General features: G+C 40.2%; 1 protein-coding gene across 2 annotated transcripts in view; it reads right to left on the reverse strand.

Annotated features, from left to right (window-relative positions):
* Positions 1-19892, reverse strand: part of PSTPIP2 (proline-serine-threonine phosphatase interacting protein 2) — an 84522-nt gene that overhangs the window by 32675 nt on the left and 31955 nt on the right. For both annotated transcript variants that reach the window (XM_019936979.3, XM_019936978.3), the window contains exon 2: positions 596-696. In XM_019936979.3, the coding sequence (XP_019792538.1) occupies positions 596-696 (101 nt within the window). The remainder of the gene's footprint in view (positions 1-595; positions 697-19892) is intronic.

Here is a 19892-nt window from a genome sequence, read left to right on the forward strand (position 1 = left end):
AAAAAAAAAAAAAAAGGAAAGGAAGGGAAGAGAAGGGGAGCGGAGGGAATCCTCTAAAGCATGCCAGATCCCCTCAGGCCACCAAGCCCACCACCCTGCGGAGCACCACTACTGGCACCTGCATCTTTCCCACCACCGCAGCTCAGTGGTCTCTGAGCCAGGCTCTGCCTCCCTGTCACTGCACAGGCCCTGCTTGCCGCCCTCCCATAGACACCTGGGTGTTCCTCCACAGACCAAAGCCATCTCTTCCTCGAGTTAAGGGACACTTCAAGATCTCCTCCTCCATGACGCTGGCCCTCCGTTTTTGCCAGTCGTCCCAAGCTCTCCTCTCCCGTGAGGTCTTTCAGTATCATACGTATCACAAAACTTAGTATTTTATTATATTTTGTTTGCTGTTTCATTCATAAATCTTATCTCTTGAACAGCTTCCTAAAAGCTTTAGGACAAAGATATCATTTACTTCTTGGGGATCCTTCCATAACTTTACAACAGAGGGTTTTGTGGACCATTAAAAACAAACAAAACCAGTAAACTGTCCTTGTCTGTGTGGGAGTGTTTTGTCCACCCTCTGTCTTCAGAGAGAAACAACATGTACCTTTCTTTTAAAAAGTCTTCAAACTCTTTGCAGTTCTTGCGGCCAGTGTTCAGATGCTGGATGATGGTCTCATAGCCAATGCTGCTGAGGATGTCTGAACTCTGGTGAGAAAAACAACACTGTGTGAGACGGGGAGTGCGGTGACGGTAGCCCCGAGGCCTGAAGCGTGGACAGGGCAGGGCACAGGGAAGCTGGCCATGGGGAGTTGCTGAAACACTTACCTCCAAGGCACATGTGACCAAAAAGGACAAAATAGAAGAAGTTCAGAGTGCATGTAGCTATGGAAGAGTTTTTAAAATTATGAAACCATGGGGCCACGAAACAGGAAGGAAGTGACAGAGGACTGAGAGGCACATGGACGAGGGAGCTGGCTGGGCTTGGGGCCCCTCCCTGGGTCCCCACATGCCCTGATCAGGCCAGGCAGGGAGCAGGAACTGAGCCCCCTTCCAGCCTTCTGCTGAGTGACCCTCTATCCCACGGTGGGAAACTCAGTTACACCACAGGTCCATTTTAACCAGGGATACACAGTGTTCACTGTGTCCTCACACCTGTCACAGAGCTTGACCCTGACATCTCTTCCCAAAGCCAAGAAGCCTGGTGTGAGGGTCGAGGGCACTGTTGAGCCACGCCCCAGCATTGCGAGAGGGAGGCCGGCTTCCCGCTGCAGCAGGAAGCTAAGCCCAGCAGCCAGCAGGCCCCGATGGGCTGGCCCCACTTTGGGGGAAAGGAATTTTTTTTAAATTTTAAGCAGCCATTTATTCCTATTTTATTCTACTACGTGCTCTGGAGTTGGAGGAAGCTGCCTGAGTCTCCCAAAGCAGTAGTCCCGGATGCAGTATATTTTAAAAATCAAAGTGCCCTCAGCTCCCCAAACCAACAAATCAGGAGCTTTAAAGAATACCCCTAAAGTGTCCCCTAATGTGGCTGGTTTCCTGGTTTCTACCCTCCAAATGCATATAATAGGTGGTCTGATCCAGACTCCAGTCCCTTAGGGAGGTTGGTTAGGCTGCCACTGGGTGTGCCCTGGGGAGCTTTGAACTGACCCAGCCCCAGCCTAGCCTCCCTACATTCCATCTGCTGAAGAAGGTTCTTCTGTGCCATTGGGTGGGGGTGGGACCCCCTGAAGATACCTCTCTGCCCAGCCCTGGACACTAGAGAAGCAGGATTTCTCTCTTCCATTTGCTGCCACTCCTCATGGCCTGGCTGAGCAGACAGGGGTCCCAGAGAGACCCAGCAGGACCAAGGCCTGAGGCTGATTTCAACCTCAGAAACTTAACTAGCCATAACTCACACTGCATTTTAAAAAGTGGATTATTATAAGTATAATAAATTTTACACATGGGCATACAAATAAATCTTAGTTAGAAATACATTTAATTCTACGGGTTCTGGCTACTGTTTGAGGATAGATTTCGGCCTCGGGAAGCCTAGAGAAATAGCCTCCACCAAAGCTTCATTTCTCCACCCACCCCCTCCACACATGCCCTTCTGTCTCAGCGGGGTAGGCTTCTAACTGCCCCCCTGAAATGCGGTGCTCAGTGGCAACTCTAAGACGATGCTTACATTATCCCCTCCTGAATCTAAATTCAGTCCCTCCACCCCCGAGGTTTCTGGAAGCCTTTCCTGAGTAGCCCTAATGCTCCCTCTTCTGGACTCTCAGACTGTCCAGCTTCTGAATTTGCTGTTTGCTACCCACCTTGTGAGTAGCCTTGTTGGCCCAACACTACTGCAAGAGCCTGCAGCTTCTCCCAAGTCTCAGACCAGTCCTGCACACACACACACACACATCCAAAACATTTAGCTTAAGATTATGCAAACCAAAGGTCTACAGTAAAATTCTGTGGGATGTAAATGTCTATTGTGTTCCCAGCCAGATGCATTAGAAGAGAATGATGAAAACAAAGGCTCCTGAGTGAATGAACGGGTACAAAGGGTCAATGTCAATATTGGTTTGTGGACGGAAGTGCTTTGATCTTCCCAGAGAAGTACACTTAGGTTCTCTGTTTTTTGATATTCATTTGGAAAAGGTGGTTTCCTTTTTCTTAATTAAGGGTGTGGACACTCTTTGAACTGGGCAGGGAGGGTGGAGCTAGAACAAGATTTCCTGGAAACGAACCAAATCACCAGGCCTCCTCCTGGCCACCAGCCTTGAAAAACCACAACTGCTGCTTCAGAGGAGTGACTGGACTCCAGAGGCAACCAAGAAAGAAAATCTCCAAGAGAAAACAAAGAGTGCCTAAGTCCAAGAGCCAAGAGGCAACAAAGAGTGCCTAAGTCCAAGTGCCAAGAGGCAGGGGATTTGGCCTGGAAACTCCTTCCCACGCTACTCAGAAAGCACTGCTGAGGAGCTCTGACTGGCAGATGCAGAATAAGAGGGCCAAGCAGGAAAGAAAACTGTGTGAGCACCAAGGTGGCACAGCAGATTTGCCACCAAAAATGAGTATGCCAGGGCTTCCCTGGTGGCGCAGTGGTTGAGAGTCCGCCTGCCGATGCAGGGGACACGGGTTCGTGCCCCGGTCCGGGAAGATCCCACATGCCGTGGGGCGGCTGGGCCCGTGAGCCATAGCCGCTGAGCCCGCGCGTCCGGAGCCTGTGCTCCGCAATGGGAGAGGCCACAACAGTGAGAGGCCCGTGTACCGCAAAAAAAAAAAAAAAAAAAAACAGTATGCCAAACACATACCTCCATATCCTGCTTCACAGTAGCCCTGACTTCTGTCCCCTAGTTTTCCCATGCTGGTCTCTCCCCATCCTCCAAATGGGCAGTGTACATTTATACCTCAGGACCATTGCACATGATTTTCCCACAGTGGGAATGGCATTTCCTCCATCTTCACTTAAATCCCACCTCTGTTTCAGGGCCACTTCAAATCCCAAGTCCTCTCTGAAATCCTCCTCAAATAATTTGTCCTACAGTCTCCTCTTCCTCTTCAGAGAACCTGGAGTGTTTAATGACATCTCCTCTCATTTGGTTTTTATTATATATTATTTTGTGTCGTTAGTTAATATCTTTTAAAAATTAGTTAAAGCGTATCTGGATTATACCCAACCTTTATCATCCACAATAGCTCCTACATTAATGGTGCTTAAGAAATGTCTGTTAATTGTATGCCAACTACAGACAAGGTACTAAAAAGTTTACAGAGTCAGCATACGATGGAGTTCCTGTAATCAAAGAGACTATCATTCATTTTGGGAGTCAGTAAAAGACACACACATAAAACAAATGTGTATGCATAAAAAAAAATGAGAGACTAAAACAGAGTATAAAAGTATACAGAGAAAATATATAATGAATGAGGTGGAAAAGAGGAAAATAGGCTAGAGTCATCAGAAAAGAGAAGACGTAAGATTTAAATTGAATCTTTTAAAGTGACTGGAATTCACACGAGAAATCAGAAGACATTTCAAACCAACTGACAGTGAAGAAAACAGCACATCAAAATTTATGAGATGCAGAAAAACAGTGCTTTTTCTACAGGGAATTTTCCTCTAGGGAAAATCTTCGTATAGGGAAACTTGTAGCTCCAAATGCTAATATTAGACAAGAAAAAAAGTTTTTAAAATTAACGACCTAAGCTTTCACTTTATGGAACTACAAAAAGAAGAACAAATTTAAATTTGCAGTAACTAGAAGAAAGGAAATAAAAATAGTAGAACACAATGAAATACAATAGAAATGGCCAAACAGGGACTTCCCTGGTGGTCCAGTGGCTAAGGCTTCATGCTCCCAATGCAGGGGGCCCGGGTTCGATCCCTGGTCAGGGAACTAGATCCCACATGACACAACTAAGAGTTCGCATGACACAGCTAAAGATTCCGCATGCCACAACTAAAGATTCCACATACCACAACTAAAGATCTCACATGCTGCAACAAAGATCCCATGTGCCACAACCAAGACCCAGCGCAGCCAAATAAATAAAAATAAATTAATTTTTTTAAAAAAGATAAATGGACAAACAATAAAGAAAATTAATGAAACCAAAAGTTAGTCCCTTGAAAAGCTTAATAAAATCGGAAAACCTATAGCTGGGTTGATCAAAAAACAAGAGAGACAGAAAGAAAAAACACAAATTATCAATGTCCTCAGTCTGACAAAGGACATCTACAGAAACCTAGAGCTAACAACTTAATGGTGAAAAGACTGAATACTTTCCTCCTAACAAGGAGGAAATAAAGCAAGAAAAAGATAAAGAACATACTTGTTGGAAAGAAAATAGTAAAACTGCCTTTATTTTCAGACAACATGATTGTATTCACAGAAATTTACTCCCCAAAATGACTAGAACTAATAAATGTAACAGCATTGCAGGGCACAAAGTCAATACACAGAAATCAATTATATTTCTATATACCAGTAGCAAAATCATTTAAATGGCATTAAGGATATAAAATATTCAGGAATATTAAATATTGAGGATATAAATATTTATTCAGGAATAAAATATTCAGGATATAAAATATTCAGGAATAAATGCTTAAATAAATTCAGGAATAAATGCTTAAAAGGTTATACAATACAAGATTTCTTCACTGAAAATTACAATGTTTTGCTGAAAGAAATGAAAATAAAGGTAGACCATGTTTGTCGATTGAAAGAGTAAATATTGTTAAAACATCAATTTTCTCCAAATTGATCTACAGATTCAACACAATCCCATGAAAATCCCAAAAGTCTTTTCTGTATAAATTTGCCAGTTAGCCTAAAATTTATATGGAATTAAAGGACCTAGAACAAACAGTTTTTTTACATACCACCTGACTTCAAAACTTGCAGGGAAGTTATAGTAATCAAAACAGTACAGTACTGATCTGAGGACAGACAAGTAGATCAATGGAACAGAATACAACCTAGGAATAGACTCACATGTCAATTGACTTTCCAAAAGGTGTCAAAGCCACTCAGTGGGAGAAATGACAGTCTTTTCCACAAGTGGTCCTGGGACAACTGCATAAAGCTGGGGAGAGAAGAGTCTTTGCTCACTGCCCCCACTGCTCCCACTGCACACAAAGCACACACAATTAATGTGCGATGGGTCACAGACTCAGATGCAAAACCAAAATATAAAGTTTTGGTTTATTAGTATGGGCAAGTACCTTTGAGGCCTTGAGGCAGGAAAAGATTTCCTAGAGAGGACACAAAAAATACGAACTGCTAAAGAAAAAACTGAAAAACTGGACTTCATCAAAATTAAAAACCTCTGCTCGTCAAAGGAGATTATTAAGAAAATTAAATGGCAAGCCACATGCTGGGAGAAGATATTCACAATACATATGTCTGTCAAAGGACTTGTAACCAGAACATATAAAGAACTTCAAATTAATAAAAATATAAGCAACCCAATAAAAACTGGGCATAATACTTGAACTTCATAAACACTTCATAAAAGATATTTCTTTGGCCAAAAAACTCATGAAAAGTTGCTTAACATGACAGGGAAATTCAAATTAAAGTCACAATGATATCTACTTCATGCCCACTAGAACAGCTGAAATTAAAAAGTCAACACTGAATGTAGGCAAGGATGTTGAACTATCAGAACTCTTATTCTGGGAGTGTGAAAATGGTACAATCATTTTGAAAAAAATGGGAATTTCTCAAAAAGCTAAACATGCACATATCATATGACCCAAAGTTCTACTCCAAAACATTTATCCAAGTGAAAGAAAAACATATGTCCACAAAAAGACCTCTACAAGAAGGTTCATAGGACTTTTACTCACAATAGCCCCAAACTGGAAACAACCCAATGCCTAACAGTCGATGGATGATAAACAATGTGTGGTATATTCATACAATGGAATACTACACAGCAATAAAAAGGAAAGAACTACTGACACTGAAACAACATGGATGAATCTCAAAAACATTATGCTAATGAAAGATGCTAGATGCAAAAAGTACTTACTGCATGATCCCGTTTATATGAAGTTCTAGGACAGGAAAGCAGTTCTAGGACTTACTTCTATGGTAAAAGAAGTAAGAACAGTGACTGCCTGAGTCAGGGGACAAATTGAGGGTGGACTGGGAAGAGCCATGAGGGAACTTCCTGGAATGATGGACACACATCCAATCAAGATCTTTCCATAGAGGTGTGAGTTGTACAGGAATATGCAGTTTTCAAAACTCGATCTGTGTGCTTCATCTTATGTAAATTACACCTCAAAAAATTAAAAGCCCCAAAAAAATTGATTAGGAGTCAGAAGAATAATGGGAGGGAGGCAGTCACTAGAAGGAACAGAGGTAGATAAGCCTTGAAAATTGATCCGGTCTTGGAGTCCCGGGTGAGGCAGGGAGATGAAAAAGAAGGAGGGGCAGATCCAACCACACAGCAACCTCCCAAAGACCCAGAATGTAAGGTTTAATAATGCTCAAATAATAAAGAGGTAAATAGCATTCAAGTTTTTTGTTTCTTTGGTTTTTTTTTGCATTCAAGTTTTAATCAGTGGATTAGTATTTTAATCATAAAGCCACTTAAGGGACTTCCCTGGTGGTCCAGTGGTTAAGAATCCGCCTTTCAATGCAAGGGACGCAGGTTCAATCCCTGGTCAGGGAACTAAGATCCCACATGCCGTGGGGCAACTAAGCCCATGTGCCGCAACTACTGAGCCCGCGCACCACAACTACTGAGCCCACGCACTCTGGAGCCCTCATGCCCGCAGCTAGAGAGAAGGCTGCACACTGCAGCGAAGATCCTGGGTGCCGCAACTAAGACCCAATGCAGCCAAATAAATAAATTAATTGAAAAAAATAAATAAAGCCACTTAAATTTCTTTAAGACAAAAATTTTGCCAGGTCCAGCAATGAGCACATGTGTGCCGCATCCAGGAGATGTGTGATCCAAAGAATAATAAAAACAGTCTTGCTGTGATGCCAGCGGCCAGTCCAGACCAGGTGGTGGTGTGGGTTCAGAGAAGGAAATCTCCGTGGGCTGCCTGGTGGAGGATAACTCCACTGCCGCCAGCTCCCCCAACCCACCCCTAACACTCAGGTCTGGTCTCCCTCAATCCAGGCACATGTACTCCTCCTTCCTGCCCAGCCCTGAGGCTCATGTTGCAGGGGCCTCTGAGAACTTGTTTCCAGAGACCTTTTCTACCATGTGGCCACTAGGCAGAAGGGGAAGGCAGAGGGGAAGCAAAAGATACCTGCAGCCTCCAAAGCCACCATCAGAATTATGGTGCTACCACCAGAGCGTCCCCACATCCAGTTCTGTGCTGCACCTCACGTCCATCCTATCATGGCATCTGCTACACGGTTTCAGTTTCTCTAGATGTGGGCTCCAAGGACCACCTGTGCCAGAATCACCCAAGCAGCTTGGTAAACGGGCAGTCCCCCAGTTCTCACCCCAGACCTGCTGATTCTGAACCTTGGGTGGGGGAGTCGCCACTTCTTACACTCTTCCAAGGACTGTAATGCCGTTTGAGAACTGCTGCCATAGAAATTACAAAAGACGATAGAACAATCATGGCTCCTGCCTTGAGGAAAGCAGGATACTTGCATGTGAAACTAGAGAACACAGCAGAATGGGGCAGGAAAGAATGACTGTTAGTAAATGCAAAGGAGAAGAGGCCAGGGAAGACTCTCCATGGTTTGCATTTTATTTTATAACCTCCAATTTTGAGTAAAAAATGCAAATTGGCATTGGTGCCCTTTGGAAGCCGAGAGAGCCCCATTAGAATGGGGAGAAGGCACTGACTTTGCATTACACACAAAGGTTGAGTTTGTTTGAAGACTGGCCATGGGATGTGTTAATGTACTATACTTTGCATTAAAGGACCACAGTATGCTCCATATAAACACAGTGAGACAGGAGCTATTTCCACGTTTACAGCTGGAGAAAATAAGACACAAGGAAAAGGAGTTCTCCTTATCACTTCCTCCAACCACAATGAAAGATCTGAACTCTCAACCAACAATATTATTCAAATCTCCATTATTTATTAAAAGCTATATGGCAACAGAAGACTTGGGATAAAGACCGAGGACTTCATTTTACCTCCCTCTGTTCTCAACCTTGATCTTTCTTTCCTATCTCTTTTACTAGAAGAGGTAAAACTAAATGGATCAAACTCACCTTGTCTGCAAATATGGATTGATTATTGTTAATTAATATTAATAATTCAGGCCAATATACAGTGAATGTTTGCTGTGTTCCAAATAGCATACCAAGTATTTTGCATGGGACATTTTGTTTAATTCTTGTAACAATCCTATGACGTAAGTATAATTATTATCTTCATTTTACAGGACAAGAAACTGTGGCTCTGTACTCTGAAACCACTCGACCACACAGCTTCTCTTGTTTGAGGATAAGAACCAAATCTAACTTTTTGCCAGTCAGCCTACTTCCCTACAGTTCTAAATGGGACATACGCAGGCTTTAACGCCACACTTGGGTGTGAGCCCTGGTTCTACCACACACAAGCTATGTGACTTGGAGCTAAGTAGCTCAATCCCTCCTTACTAGACTATAAAATGGGGGTATTGGAAGGACCAAATGAGATAATGTACTTTGAGTTTATCAAGTGCTTCACAAACTAAAGGAATTAAGGCAGACACATCAAGATTTTTCAAGACCAGGCCACATAAACAAAAAAGCATATGTGTTTGAACAATACAATTTTTTTTTTCACTGAAAGCAGACAACAGTGAAATAAATGTAGCTGTTAGCTATTCAAAAGTAAGTATGTCGCCATCTGAGGAAGCAGCTGGAAAGGTGTCAGGGATACCTCAGCAAAGGATATGGAAACTGCCATTTTCAGGCATGAAAAACCTAAAGTCAAAGTCATTACAGTGGTTGTGCCCTTAAGCCTTCTCTTAAGCAATAATAATGGATTGTGAAGGCAAGAATAAGACCCCACCCCAGTTCCCATGCCAGCCTTGTTCTACGAGCCCACAGCCCCAGCTCTGTCTAGACTGGATCCACACTTGACATTTTCACATGTCTAAGTGTCCCTCCTGTCAAGTCAGCAGGTCAATTACAAAGGCAACTCTACTCAACTGAAAATACTTTAAGTGAAAGATAAACCGGAGAAAGTGTGCAATGCAAAAACTCCACATAGGGAAAAAAAATGACTAGAAGGATGTGCACCCAAATGTTGAAAGCAATTCTCTTCTTAGCATGCTTCCATATTTTCTACATTTTCTATAATATCCTTACATTGCTTTTATAACCTGAAGTCTTTCTCCCTACGTCCATCCCTTAAAGATGGCAAATTGAAGTCTTGTTTCTCTCTCATCTGTTCCCAGGCCCCACTAAAATAACAAATGATCCACAGCAACAGCAGAAAATAGGAAAGGGCCCAATGAGGAAGGTGCACATTTGTAGGAATTTCTGTAATATAAAAAACAGATAGGACTAGATGGGCAGGGTCAGAAGCCAGTATTCCAAACTACACAAAACAGAAGAAAGTCCACAAACATTCCCAGCAAAGCCCTAGAAAATCCCAAGCTCAAATCAGCAGGGGCTGAAACTGGAGCAGCCATGGAAATACTGGGAGGGTGTCTGTAGGACACCCAGAACCCAGCCAGTGCCCTGCCCCAGAGCAGCTAACTCTGAATTTTGTACCAGAGCCACAGCTGGTGAGGACTCCACCCTGCAGCAGGCTCCTCGCAAGGGCACAAAGACCAGAACGGCAATGGGGCACTGTCCCTAGGCACCATCAAAGCTTGCACACTAAAAATTGAAGGAAAAAAAGGTTCTGTACCATTATCAAGTCCTGTAAATACCCTTCACTTCCAGGGTAACACCTTTCCCACTTTCTTACTCCAGACAGAGGCAAAAATATCAGAAATTGTCATTATTTTTAGATTATATAATTATCTACTTGGAAACCAGAGATTATCAAGTGAAAAGCTAGGAACTGAATTAAATATTTTTTAAAAAATCAACAGTTTTCTTATATATCAATAATAACCACTTAAAATGTAGTTTAAAACACAAAATCCTATTCATAATGCCAATAAAACCTATAAAATACCTAGGAATAAGCCTTTTTGAAGGAAAAATATAAAACATTACTAAAAAAATACAAAGATCTCAAAACATTTAGAAATATATCCTAGTCCAAGATGGGAAAGTCCAATATTGGAAAGATTCAATTCTCCCCACATAACCTATCAAGTTAAAATAATTTCAATCAAGGGACTTCCCTGGTGGCGCAGTGGTTAAGAATCCGCCTGCCAATGCAGAGGACACAGGTTTGAGCCCTGGTCCAGGAAGATCCCACATGTCACGGAGCAACTAAGCCCGTGCGCCACAACTACTGAGCCCACGTGCCACGACTACTGAAGCCCGCGCCCCTAGAGCCTGTGCTCCTCAACAGGAGAAGCCACCACAGTGAGAAGACTGTACACCACAATGAAGAGTAGCCCCCACTCACTGCATCTAGAGATAAGCCCACACACAGCAACGAAGACCCAATGCAGTCGAAAATAAATACATTTCTAAATAATGATAATTTCAGTCAAAATCTTAATGGAATTTCTTTTTAAATTTAAGTTCATTCTAAAACCAACCTAATATGACCCAGCAATCCCACTACTGGGTATATACCCTGAGAAAACCATAATTCAAAGAGTCAGGTACCACAATGTTCATTGCAGCTCTATTTACAATAGCCAGGACATGGAAGCAACCTAAGTGTCCATCAACAGATGACTGGATAAAAAACAAATACCGTATGCTAACATATATATATGGAATCTAAAAGTAAAAAAAAAAAAAGGTTCTGAAGAACCTAGGGGCAGGACAGGTATAAAGACTCAGATGTAGAGAATGGACTTGAGGACACAGGGAGGGGGAAGGGTAAGCTGGGACGAAGTGAGAGCGTGGCATGGACATATATACACTACCAAATGCAAAATAGCTAGTAGTGGGAAGCAGCCACATAGTACAGGGAGATCAGCTTGGTGCTTTGTGACCACCTAGAGGGATGGGATAGGGAGGGTGGGAGGGAGACGCAAGAGGGAGGAGATATGGGGATATACGTATACATATAGCTGACTCACTTTGTCATACAGCAGGAACAAACACAACATTGTAAAACAATTATACTCCAATAAAGATGTTAAAAAAATAAATAAAGCAAAGAAGAATTTTTTGGGGAAAAAATTTAAAAACAACCCAAAAAGAATAAGTGAATGAAAATAGACCCTAAAATGTTGAAAAGATGAATAAGTGAAGACTTACCCTACCATGCAAAAATGAGTATAAGTAATCAAAAATTTTCAAAGTACTATGTTATGACATTGAGAACTGATAATCAGGTAAGTAAAATACAAACAACAGTCCAGGAATGGCCTTATGTATGTATGGGGATTTAATATATGATAAAGGAAGCATTTACAACCAGAAAGAAAATGATGCCTTGTTCAATAAATATTATTGTAACAATGACTGTTCATTTTGCCAAAAACTAAATATAGAGCCCTTTCTAACACAGCACTCTAAAATAAGTATCTGATGAATTAAAGATCTAAACATGGAAATCACAAACATGTAAAAAGAAAATATAGAATGTATATATTTTTAAAATATTGAGGTAAGAGATTTTTTTCTAAGTATGACTCCAAACTTAGAAGAAAAGACTAACAGACTAGCCTATTCTGAAAATAGGGTTTACCAAAATTGACACCATTTGAGATAGAAAGCTGAGAAAGGCCAATTTCCTTAGAAGAAACAGAGAAAGTAATCAAGGAGCAGAAAAAAGCAACATAACTGGATGTTTTTACAGGAGAATGGAACTCTACCGAATCTTCAGGAAAAAAAACATATTTCTAAGGTCCATAAATTGATCGGGAATGAAAGACAATGTATTAGTTCACTTTATAAAGCAAGTATAAAACAATACTTAAGCTCGATAGAGTATAAAAAAGAAACTTACTAATATCATTTATGAATATTAATCAAAAAGTACTAAATAAAATATTAGCAAAAATAATCCATTACCACATTAAGAAGAGACTATACCATGACTGAGTGGGACTTATTCCAAGAATGAAAAGTTGGTTGAATATGAGGAAATTTATTAACCTAATAAGTCATTTTAATAAATCAAAAAGAAAAATCATCTGGATAGCTACATGTAAAAGAATAAAATTAGAACATTCTCTAACACCAGATACAAAAATAAACTTAAGATGGATTGAAGACCTAAATGTAAGACTGGAAACTATAAAACTCCTAGAGGAGGGTGGGAGGGAGGGAGACACAAGAGGAAGAGATATGGGGATATATGTATATGTATAGCTGATTCACTTTGTTATAAAGCAGAAACTAACACACCACTGGAAAGCAATCATACTCCAATAAAGATGTTAAAAAAAAAAAATAAGAAAAAAAAAAAAAGAAATACAAGGAAGACAGCAAATGCCAACACCACAATTCTTCCTCAGTAATTTGTCATCTTGTCTGTCATCTTAAAGGGTGCCCTATTATACTGTTCACATGCTGTATATTTGTTAGTCCTACTTTACAGAACATCACAATGGTTCTTTTGTTCTTTTATTATCTTATATATGTATTTGGCATTAAATTTGATATCATGAAAAATATAAAAATAAACAAATGGGACCTAACTTTCCTTTGCATGGCAAAGGAAACCATCAACAAAACCAAAAGACAACCTACTGAATGGGAGAAAATATTTGTAAATGATATGACCAATAAGGGGTCAATATCCAACATATATGAACAGTTCATACAACTCAACATCAAAAAAAAAAAACCCGATTAAAAAATGGGCAGAAGAACTGAATAGACATTTTTCCAAAGAGGAAATGCAGATGGCCTACATGAAAAGATGCTCAACATTGCTAATCATCAGGGAACTGCAAATCAAAACCACAATGAGATATCACCTCACACCTGTCAGAACGGCCATCATCAAAAAGAACACAAATAACAAATGTTGGCAAGGATGTGGAGAAAAGGGAACACTTGTACACTGTTGGTGGGAACACAAATTGGTGCAGCTACTGTGGAAAACAGTATGGAGATTTCTCAAGAAACCAAAAATTGACCCAGCAATTCCACTCCTAGGTATATATATGAAAAAAAACCAAAAACACTAAGTCGAAAAGATACACGCACCCCATTGTTTCTAGCAGCATTATTTACAATTGCCAAGATATGGATGCAACCTAAGTGTCCATCAACAGATGAATGGATAAAGATGATGTGATACACACACACACACACACACACACACACACACACACACACACACAACAAAATATTATTCAGCCATAAAAAAGAATGAAAATTTTCCATGTGCAGCAATGTGGATGGACTTGGAGGGCATTATGCTAAGTGAAATAAGTCAGAGAAAGACAAATACTGTATGATATCACTTATACACTTATATGTGGAATCTAAAAAATACAATAAACTAGTTAATATAACAAAAAAGCAGACTCACAGATACAGAGAACAAACTAGTGGTTACCAGTGCGGAGCAGGAACAGGAGAGTGGCAATACGGAGATGGGGGTTGGGAGGTACAAATTATTAGGTATAGAACGGGTTGCAGGGATGTGCTGTGCAGCCCGGGGAATATAGCCAATATTTTTTTTTTCTTTTGCAGTACGCGGGTCTCTCACTGTTGTGGCCTCTCCCGTTGTGGAGCACAGGCTCTGGACACGCAGGCTCAGCGGCCATGGCTCACGGGCCCAGCTGCTCCATGGCATGTGGGATCTTCCCAGACCGGGGCACAAACCTGTGTCCCCTGCATCGGCAGGCGGACTCTCCACCACTGCGCCACCAGGGAAGCCCTATAGCCAATATTTTGCAATGGCTATAGATGCAATGTAACCTTTGGGAATTGTGGATAACTATGTTGTGCATCTGTAAATTGTATGGCATTATGCAACATCTATACTTCTAAAAAATAAAATTAAAAAAAAAAGAAAATCATGACTTTCTCCATAGACGTAGACTGAATAATGGACCCCAAAGATACCTAGGTCTTAATCCCTGGACTCCATGAATTTTATCTTTTATGGAAAAAGAGTCTTTGCAGATAGGATTAAGTTAAGGATATTGAAATAGGGAGATTATCCTGGATTAGCTGGGTGGGCCCTAAATGCAATCACAAATGTTCTTCTAAGAGACAAGCAGAGGGAGATTTGACACAGAAAAGGAAAAAGCATGTGACCATGGAGGCAAGATTGAGTAATGTGACCACAAGCCAAGAAACCCCAACAGCCACCAGAAGCTGGAAAAGATGAGGAATTGATTCTCTCCTAAAACTTCCAGAGGGAGTGTGGCCCTGCTGACACTTTGATTCCATCTCAGTGAAACTGATTTGGGACTTCTGAACTCCAGGACTGTAAGAGAATACATTTCTGTTGTTTTAAGCCACCAAGTTTGTGGTGATTTGTTACAGCAGTCGCAGGAAAGTAATGTAAGGCCAAAAAAGATTTTGACAGTATTCAACACCCATTTCTGATTTTAAAAGAAAGTCAAGAAAATAGGAATTGATGGTACTCTCTTAAGATGAATATACTGAATATATATTCATGCCCATATCTCCACTACTTTATACTGAAGGTATTAACCAATACAGTTTGAGAAGATAAATCAATTAGAAGCATAAGAGTAGGAAAAGAAATAAAACCATCTTTACTTGCAGATAATATAATACAAATAGAAAGATTCTGTCATTAAAATGTCAGTTCTTAGTTAATTTTAAAACGCAATGCTGGGGAATTTCCTGGTGGTCCAGCGGTTAGCACTCGGCACTTTCATTGCAGGGGCCCTGGTCCGGGAACTAAGAACCCTCGAGCCACGCAGTGCAGCCAAAGAAACACAACATAATATTATCCCAATAAAAATACCAACAAGTAATTTTTTTTTTTTTTTTTTTTTTTTGCAGTACACGGGTCTCTCACTGTTGTGGCCTCTCCCATTGCAGAACACAGGCTCCGGACGCACAGGCTCAGCAGCCATGGCTCACAGGCCTAGCCTCTCCGCGGCATGTGGGATCTTCCCAGACCGGGGCACGAACCAGTGTCCCCTGCATCGGCAGGCAGACTCTCAACCACTGTGCCACCAGAGAAGCCCCAACAAGTAATTTTTTACATAGTAAACAAAGTTCACATGGAAAACATAAAAATATAAAAATAGCAAGGAAAAAACTGACAAAAGTTATTAGGGAAGCCAGCCCTACCAGACATTTAAACATATTATAAATGCTATATAATTAAAACAGTGTGGTATTGGTGCATAAATAGCCACACAGACCAGTGGAATGGAATATAAAATCCAGAAATAGACCCAAGTACACAGAGAAATTTAATATATGCTAAAGGTAGCTTCTCACATCACTGGGGCAAAAATGGAATTTTTCATAAGTGGTTCTGGGACAACTGTTAGCCACTTAGAAAATGATAAAAATAGATCCAAACCCCAAACTATATACAAGAAATTCAAAATAGATCAGAGATCTTAATGGAAAAACATGAAACCACACAAGTACTAGAAGTAAACATTCAAAAAGGTTTTCTAATCATAACAAAATCCAACTGCAATAAAAGTTTCATAAATTTTATCACCTACGGAATTCCCTGGCAGTCCAGTGGTTAGGACTACACACGTCCACTGCAGGGGGCATGGGTTTGATCTCTGGACGGGAAACAAAGATCCCGCATGCTGCAGCATGGACCAAAAAAAAAAAAACTTGATCACCTAAAAAGAAAAACTTTTCATAGTAAAAATAACAATTAAGACACACCTCTTAGATAGCCTCATCCACCAGAGGGCAGACAGCAGAAGCAAGAAGAACTACAATCCTGCAGCCTGTGGAACTAAAACCACATTCACAGAAAGATAAACAAGATGAAAAGGCAGAGGGCTATGTACCAGATGAAGGAACAAGATAAAACCCCAGATACACAACTAAATGAAGCAGAGATAGGCAACCTTCCAGAAAAAGAATTCAGAATAATGATAGTGAAGATGATCCAGGATCTCAGAAAAAGAATGGAGGCAAAGATCGAGAGGATGCAAGAAATGTTTAACAAAGTCCTAGAAGAATGAAAGAACAAACAAACAGAGATGAACAATACAATATCTGAAATGAAACTACACTACAAGGAATCAATAGCAGTATAACTGAGGCAGAAGAATGGATAAGTGACCTGGAAGACAGAATGGTGGAATTCACTGCCATGGAACAGAAAAAAAAAAAAAAAAAGAAAAGAAATGAAGACAGGGCTTCCCTGGTGGCGCAGTCGTTGAGAGTCTGCCTGCCAATGCAGGGGACGTGGGTTCGTGCGCCGGTCCGGGAAGATGCCACATGCAACGGAGCAGCTGGGCCTGCGAGCCATGGCCACTGAGCCTGCGTGTCCAGAGCCTGTGGTCCGCAATGGGAGAGGCCACAACAGTGAGAGGCCCGCGCAAAAAAAAAAAAAGAAATGAAGACAGCCTGAGAGACCTATGGGACAACATTAAACGCAACAACATTCGCATTATAGAGGTCCCAGAAGGAGAAGAGAGAGAGAAAGGACTAGAGAAAATATTTGAAGAGATTATAGTCGAAAACTTCCCTAACATGGGAAACGAAATAGTCACCCAAGTCCAGGAAGCACAGCAAGTCCCATACAGGATGAACCCAAGGAGAAACACGCTGAGACACATATTAATCAAATTAGCAAAAATGAAAGACAAAGAAAAATTATTGAAAGCAGCAATGGAAAAATGACAAATAACATACAAGGGAACTCCCATAAGGTTAACAGCTGATTTCTCAGCAGAAACTCTACAAGCCAGAAGGGAGTGGCATGATATACTTAAAGTGATGAAAGGGAAGAACCTACAACCAAGATTACTCTACCCGGCAAGGGTCTCATTCACATTTGATAGAGAAATCAAAAGCTTTACAGACAAAAGCAAAAGCTAAGAAAATTCAGCACCACCAAGCCAGCTCTACAACCAATGCTAAAGGAACTTCTCTAAGTGGGAAACACAAGAGAAGAAAAGGACCTACAAAAACAAACCCAAAACAATTAAGAAAATGGTCATAGGAACATATATATCAATAATTACCTTAAACGTGAATGGATTAAATGCTCCAACCAAAAGACATAGGCTTGCTGAATGGATACAGAAACAAGACCCATATATATGCTGTCTACAAGGACCCACTTCAGACCTAGGGACACATACAGACTGAAAGTGAGGGGATGGAAAAAGATATTCCATGCAAATGGAAATCAAAAGAAAGCTGGAGTAGCAATACTCATATCAGATAAAATAGACTTTAAAATAAAGAACGTTACAAGAGGCAAGGAAGGACACTACATAATGATCAAGGGATCAATCCAAGAAGAAGATATAACAATTATAAATATATATGCACCCAACATAGGAACACCTCAATACATAAGGCAACTGCTAACAGCTATACAAGAGGAAATTGACAGTAACACAATAATAGTGGGGGATTTTAACACCTCACTTACACCAATGGACAGATCAACCAAAATGAAAATATATAAGGAAACAGAAGCTTTAAATGACACAACAGACCAGATAGATTTAATTGATATTTATAGGACATTCCATCCAAAAACAGATTACACTTTCTTCTCAAGTGCACATGGAACATTCTCCAGGATAGATCATATCTTGGGTCACAAATCAAGCCTCAGTAAATTTAAGAAAATTGAAATCATATCAAGCATCTTTTCTGACCACAACACTATGAGATTAGAAATGAATTACAAGGAAAAAAACATAAAAAACACAAACACATGGAGGTTAAACAATATGTTACTAAATAACCAAGAGATCACTGAAGAAATCAAAGAGGAAATCAAAAATTACCTAGAGACAAATGACAATGAAAACACGATGATCCAAAACCTATGGGATGCAGCAAAAGCAGCTCTAAGAGGGAAGTTTATAGCTATACAAGTCTACGTCAAGAAACAAGAAAAATCTCAAATAAACAATCTAACCTTACACTTAAAGGGACTAGAGAAAGAAGAACAAACGAAACCCAAAGTTCGTAGAAGAAAAGAACTCATAGAGATCAGGCAGAAATAAATGAAATAGAAACAAAGAAAACAATACCAAAGATCAATAAAACTAAAAGCTGGTTCTTTGAGAAGATAAACAAAATTGATAAACCATTAGCCAGACTCATCAAGAAAAAGAGGGAGAGGACTCAAATCAATAAAATTAGAAATGAAAAAGGAGAAGTTACAACAGACACTACAGAAATACAAAGCATCCTAAGAGATGACTACAAGCAACTCTATGCCAATAAATTGGACAACCTAGAAGAAATGGACAAATTCTTAAGAAAGGTATAACCTTCCAAGACTGAACCAGGAAGAAATAGAAAATATGAACAGACCAATCACAGAAGAAGAAATTGAAACTGTGATTAAAAATCTTCCAACAAACAAAAGTCCATGACCACATGGCTTCACAGGTGAATTCTATCAAACATTTAGAGAACAGCTAACACCCATCCTCTCAAACTCTTCCAAAAAATTGCAGAGGAAGGAGCACTCCCAAACTCATTCTATGAGGCCACCATCACCCTGATACCAAAACCAGACAAAGATACTACAAAAAAGAAAATTACAGACCAATATCACTGAGGAATATAGATGCAAAAATCCTCAACAAAATACTAGCAAACAGAATCCAACAACACATTAAAAGGATCATACACCATGATCAAGTGGGATTTATCCCAGGGATTCTTCAATATGTGCAAATCAATCAATGTGATACCCCATATTAACAAATTGAAGAATAAAATCCATATGATCATCTCAATAGATGCAGAAAAAGCTGTTGACAAAATTCAACACCCATCTATGATAAAAGCTCTACAGAAAGTGGGCATAGAGGGAACTTACCTCAACATAATAAAGGCCATATATGACAAACCCACAGCAAAGATCATTCTCAATGGTGAAAAACTGAAAGCATTTCCTCTAAGATCAGGAACAAGACAAGGATGTCCACTCTCACCACTAGTATTCAACATAGTTTTGGAAGTCCTAGCCACGGCAATCAGAGAAGAAAAAGACATAAAAGGAATACAAATTGGAAAAGAAGAAGTAAAACTGTCACTGTTTGCAGATGACATGATACTATACATAGAGAATCCTAAAAATGCCACCAGAAAACTACTAGAGCTAATCAATGATTTGGTGAAGTTGCAGGATACAAAATTAATGCACAGAAATCTCTTGCATTCCTATACACTAATGATGAAAAATCTGACAGAGAAATTAAGGAAACACTCCCATTTACCATTGCAACAAAAAGAATAAA

This window comes from Tursiops truncatus, chromosome 13 (assembly GCF_011762595.2).
Source record: "Tursiops truncatus isolate mTurTru1 chromosome 13, mTurTru1.mat.Y, whole genome shotgun sequence".
Taxonomy (NCBI): domain Eukaryota; kingdom Metazoa; phylum Chordata; class Mammalia; order Artiodactyla; family Delphinidae; genus Tursiops; species Tursiops truncatus.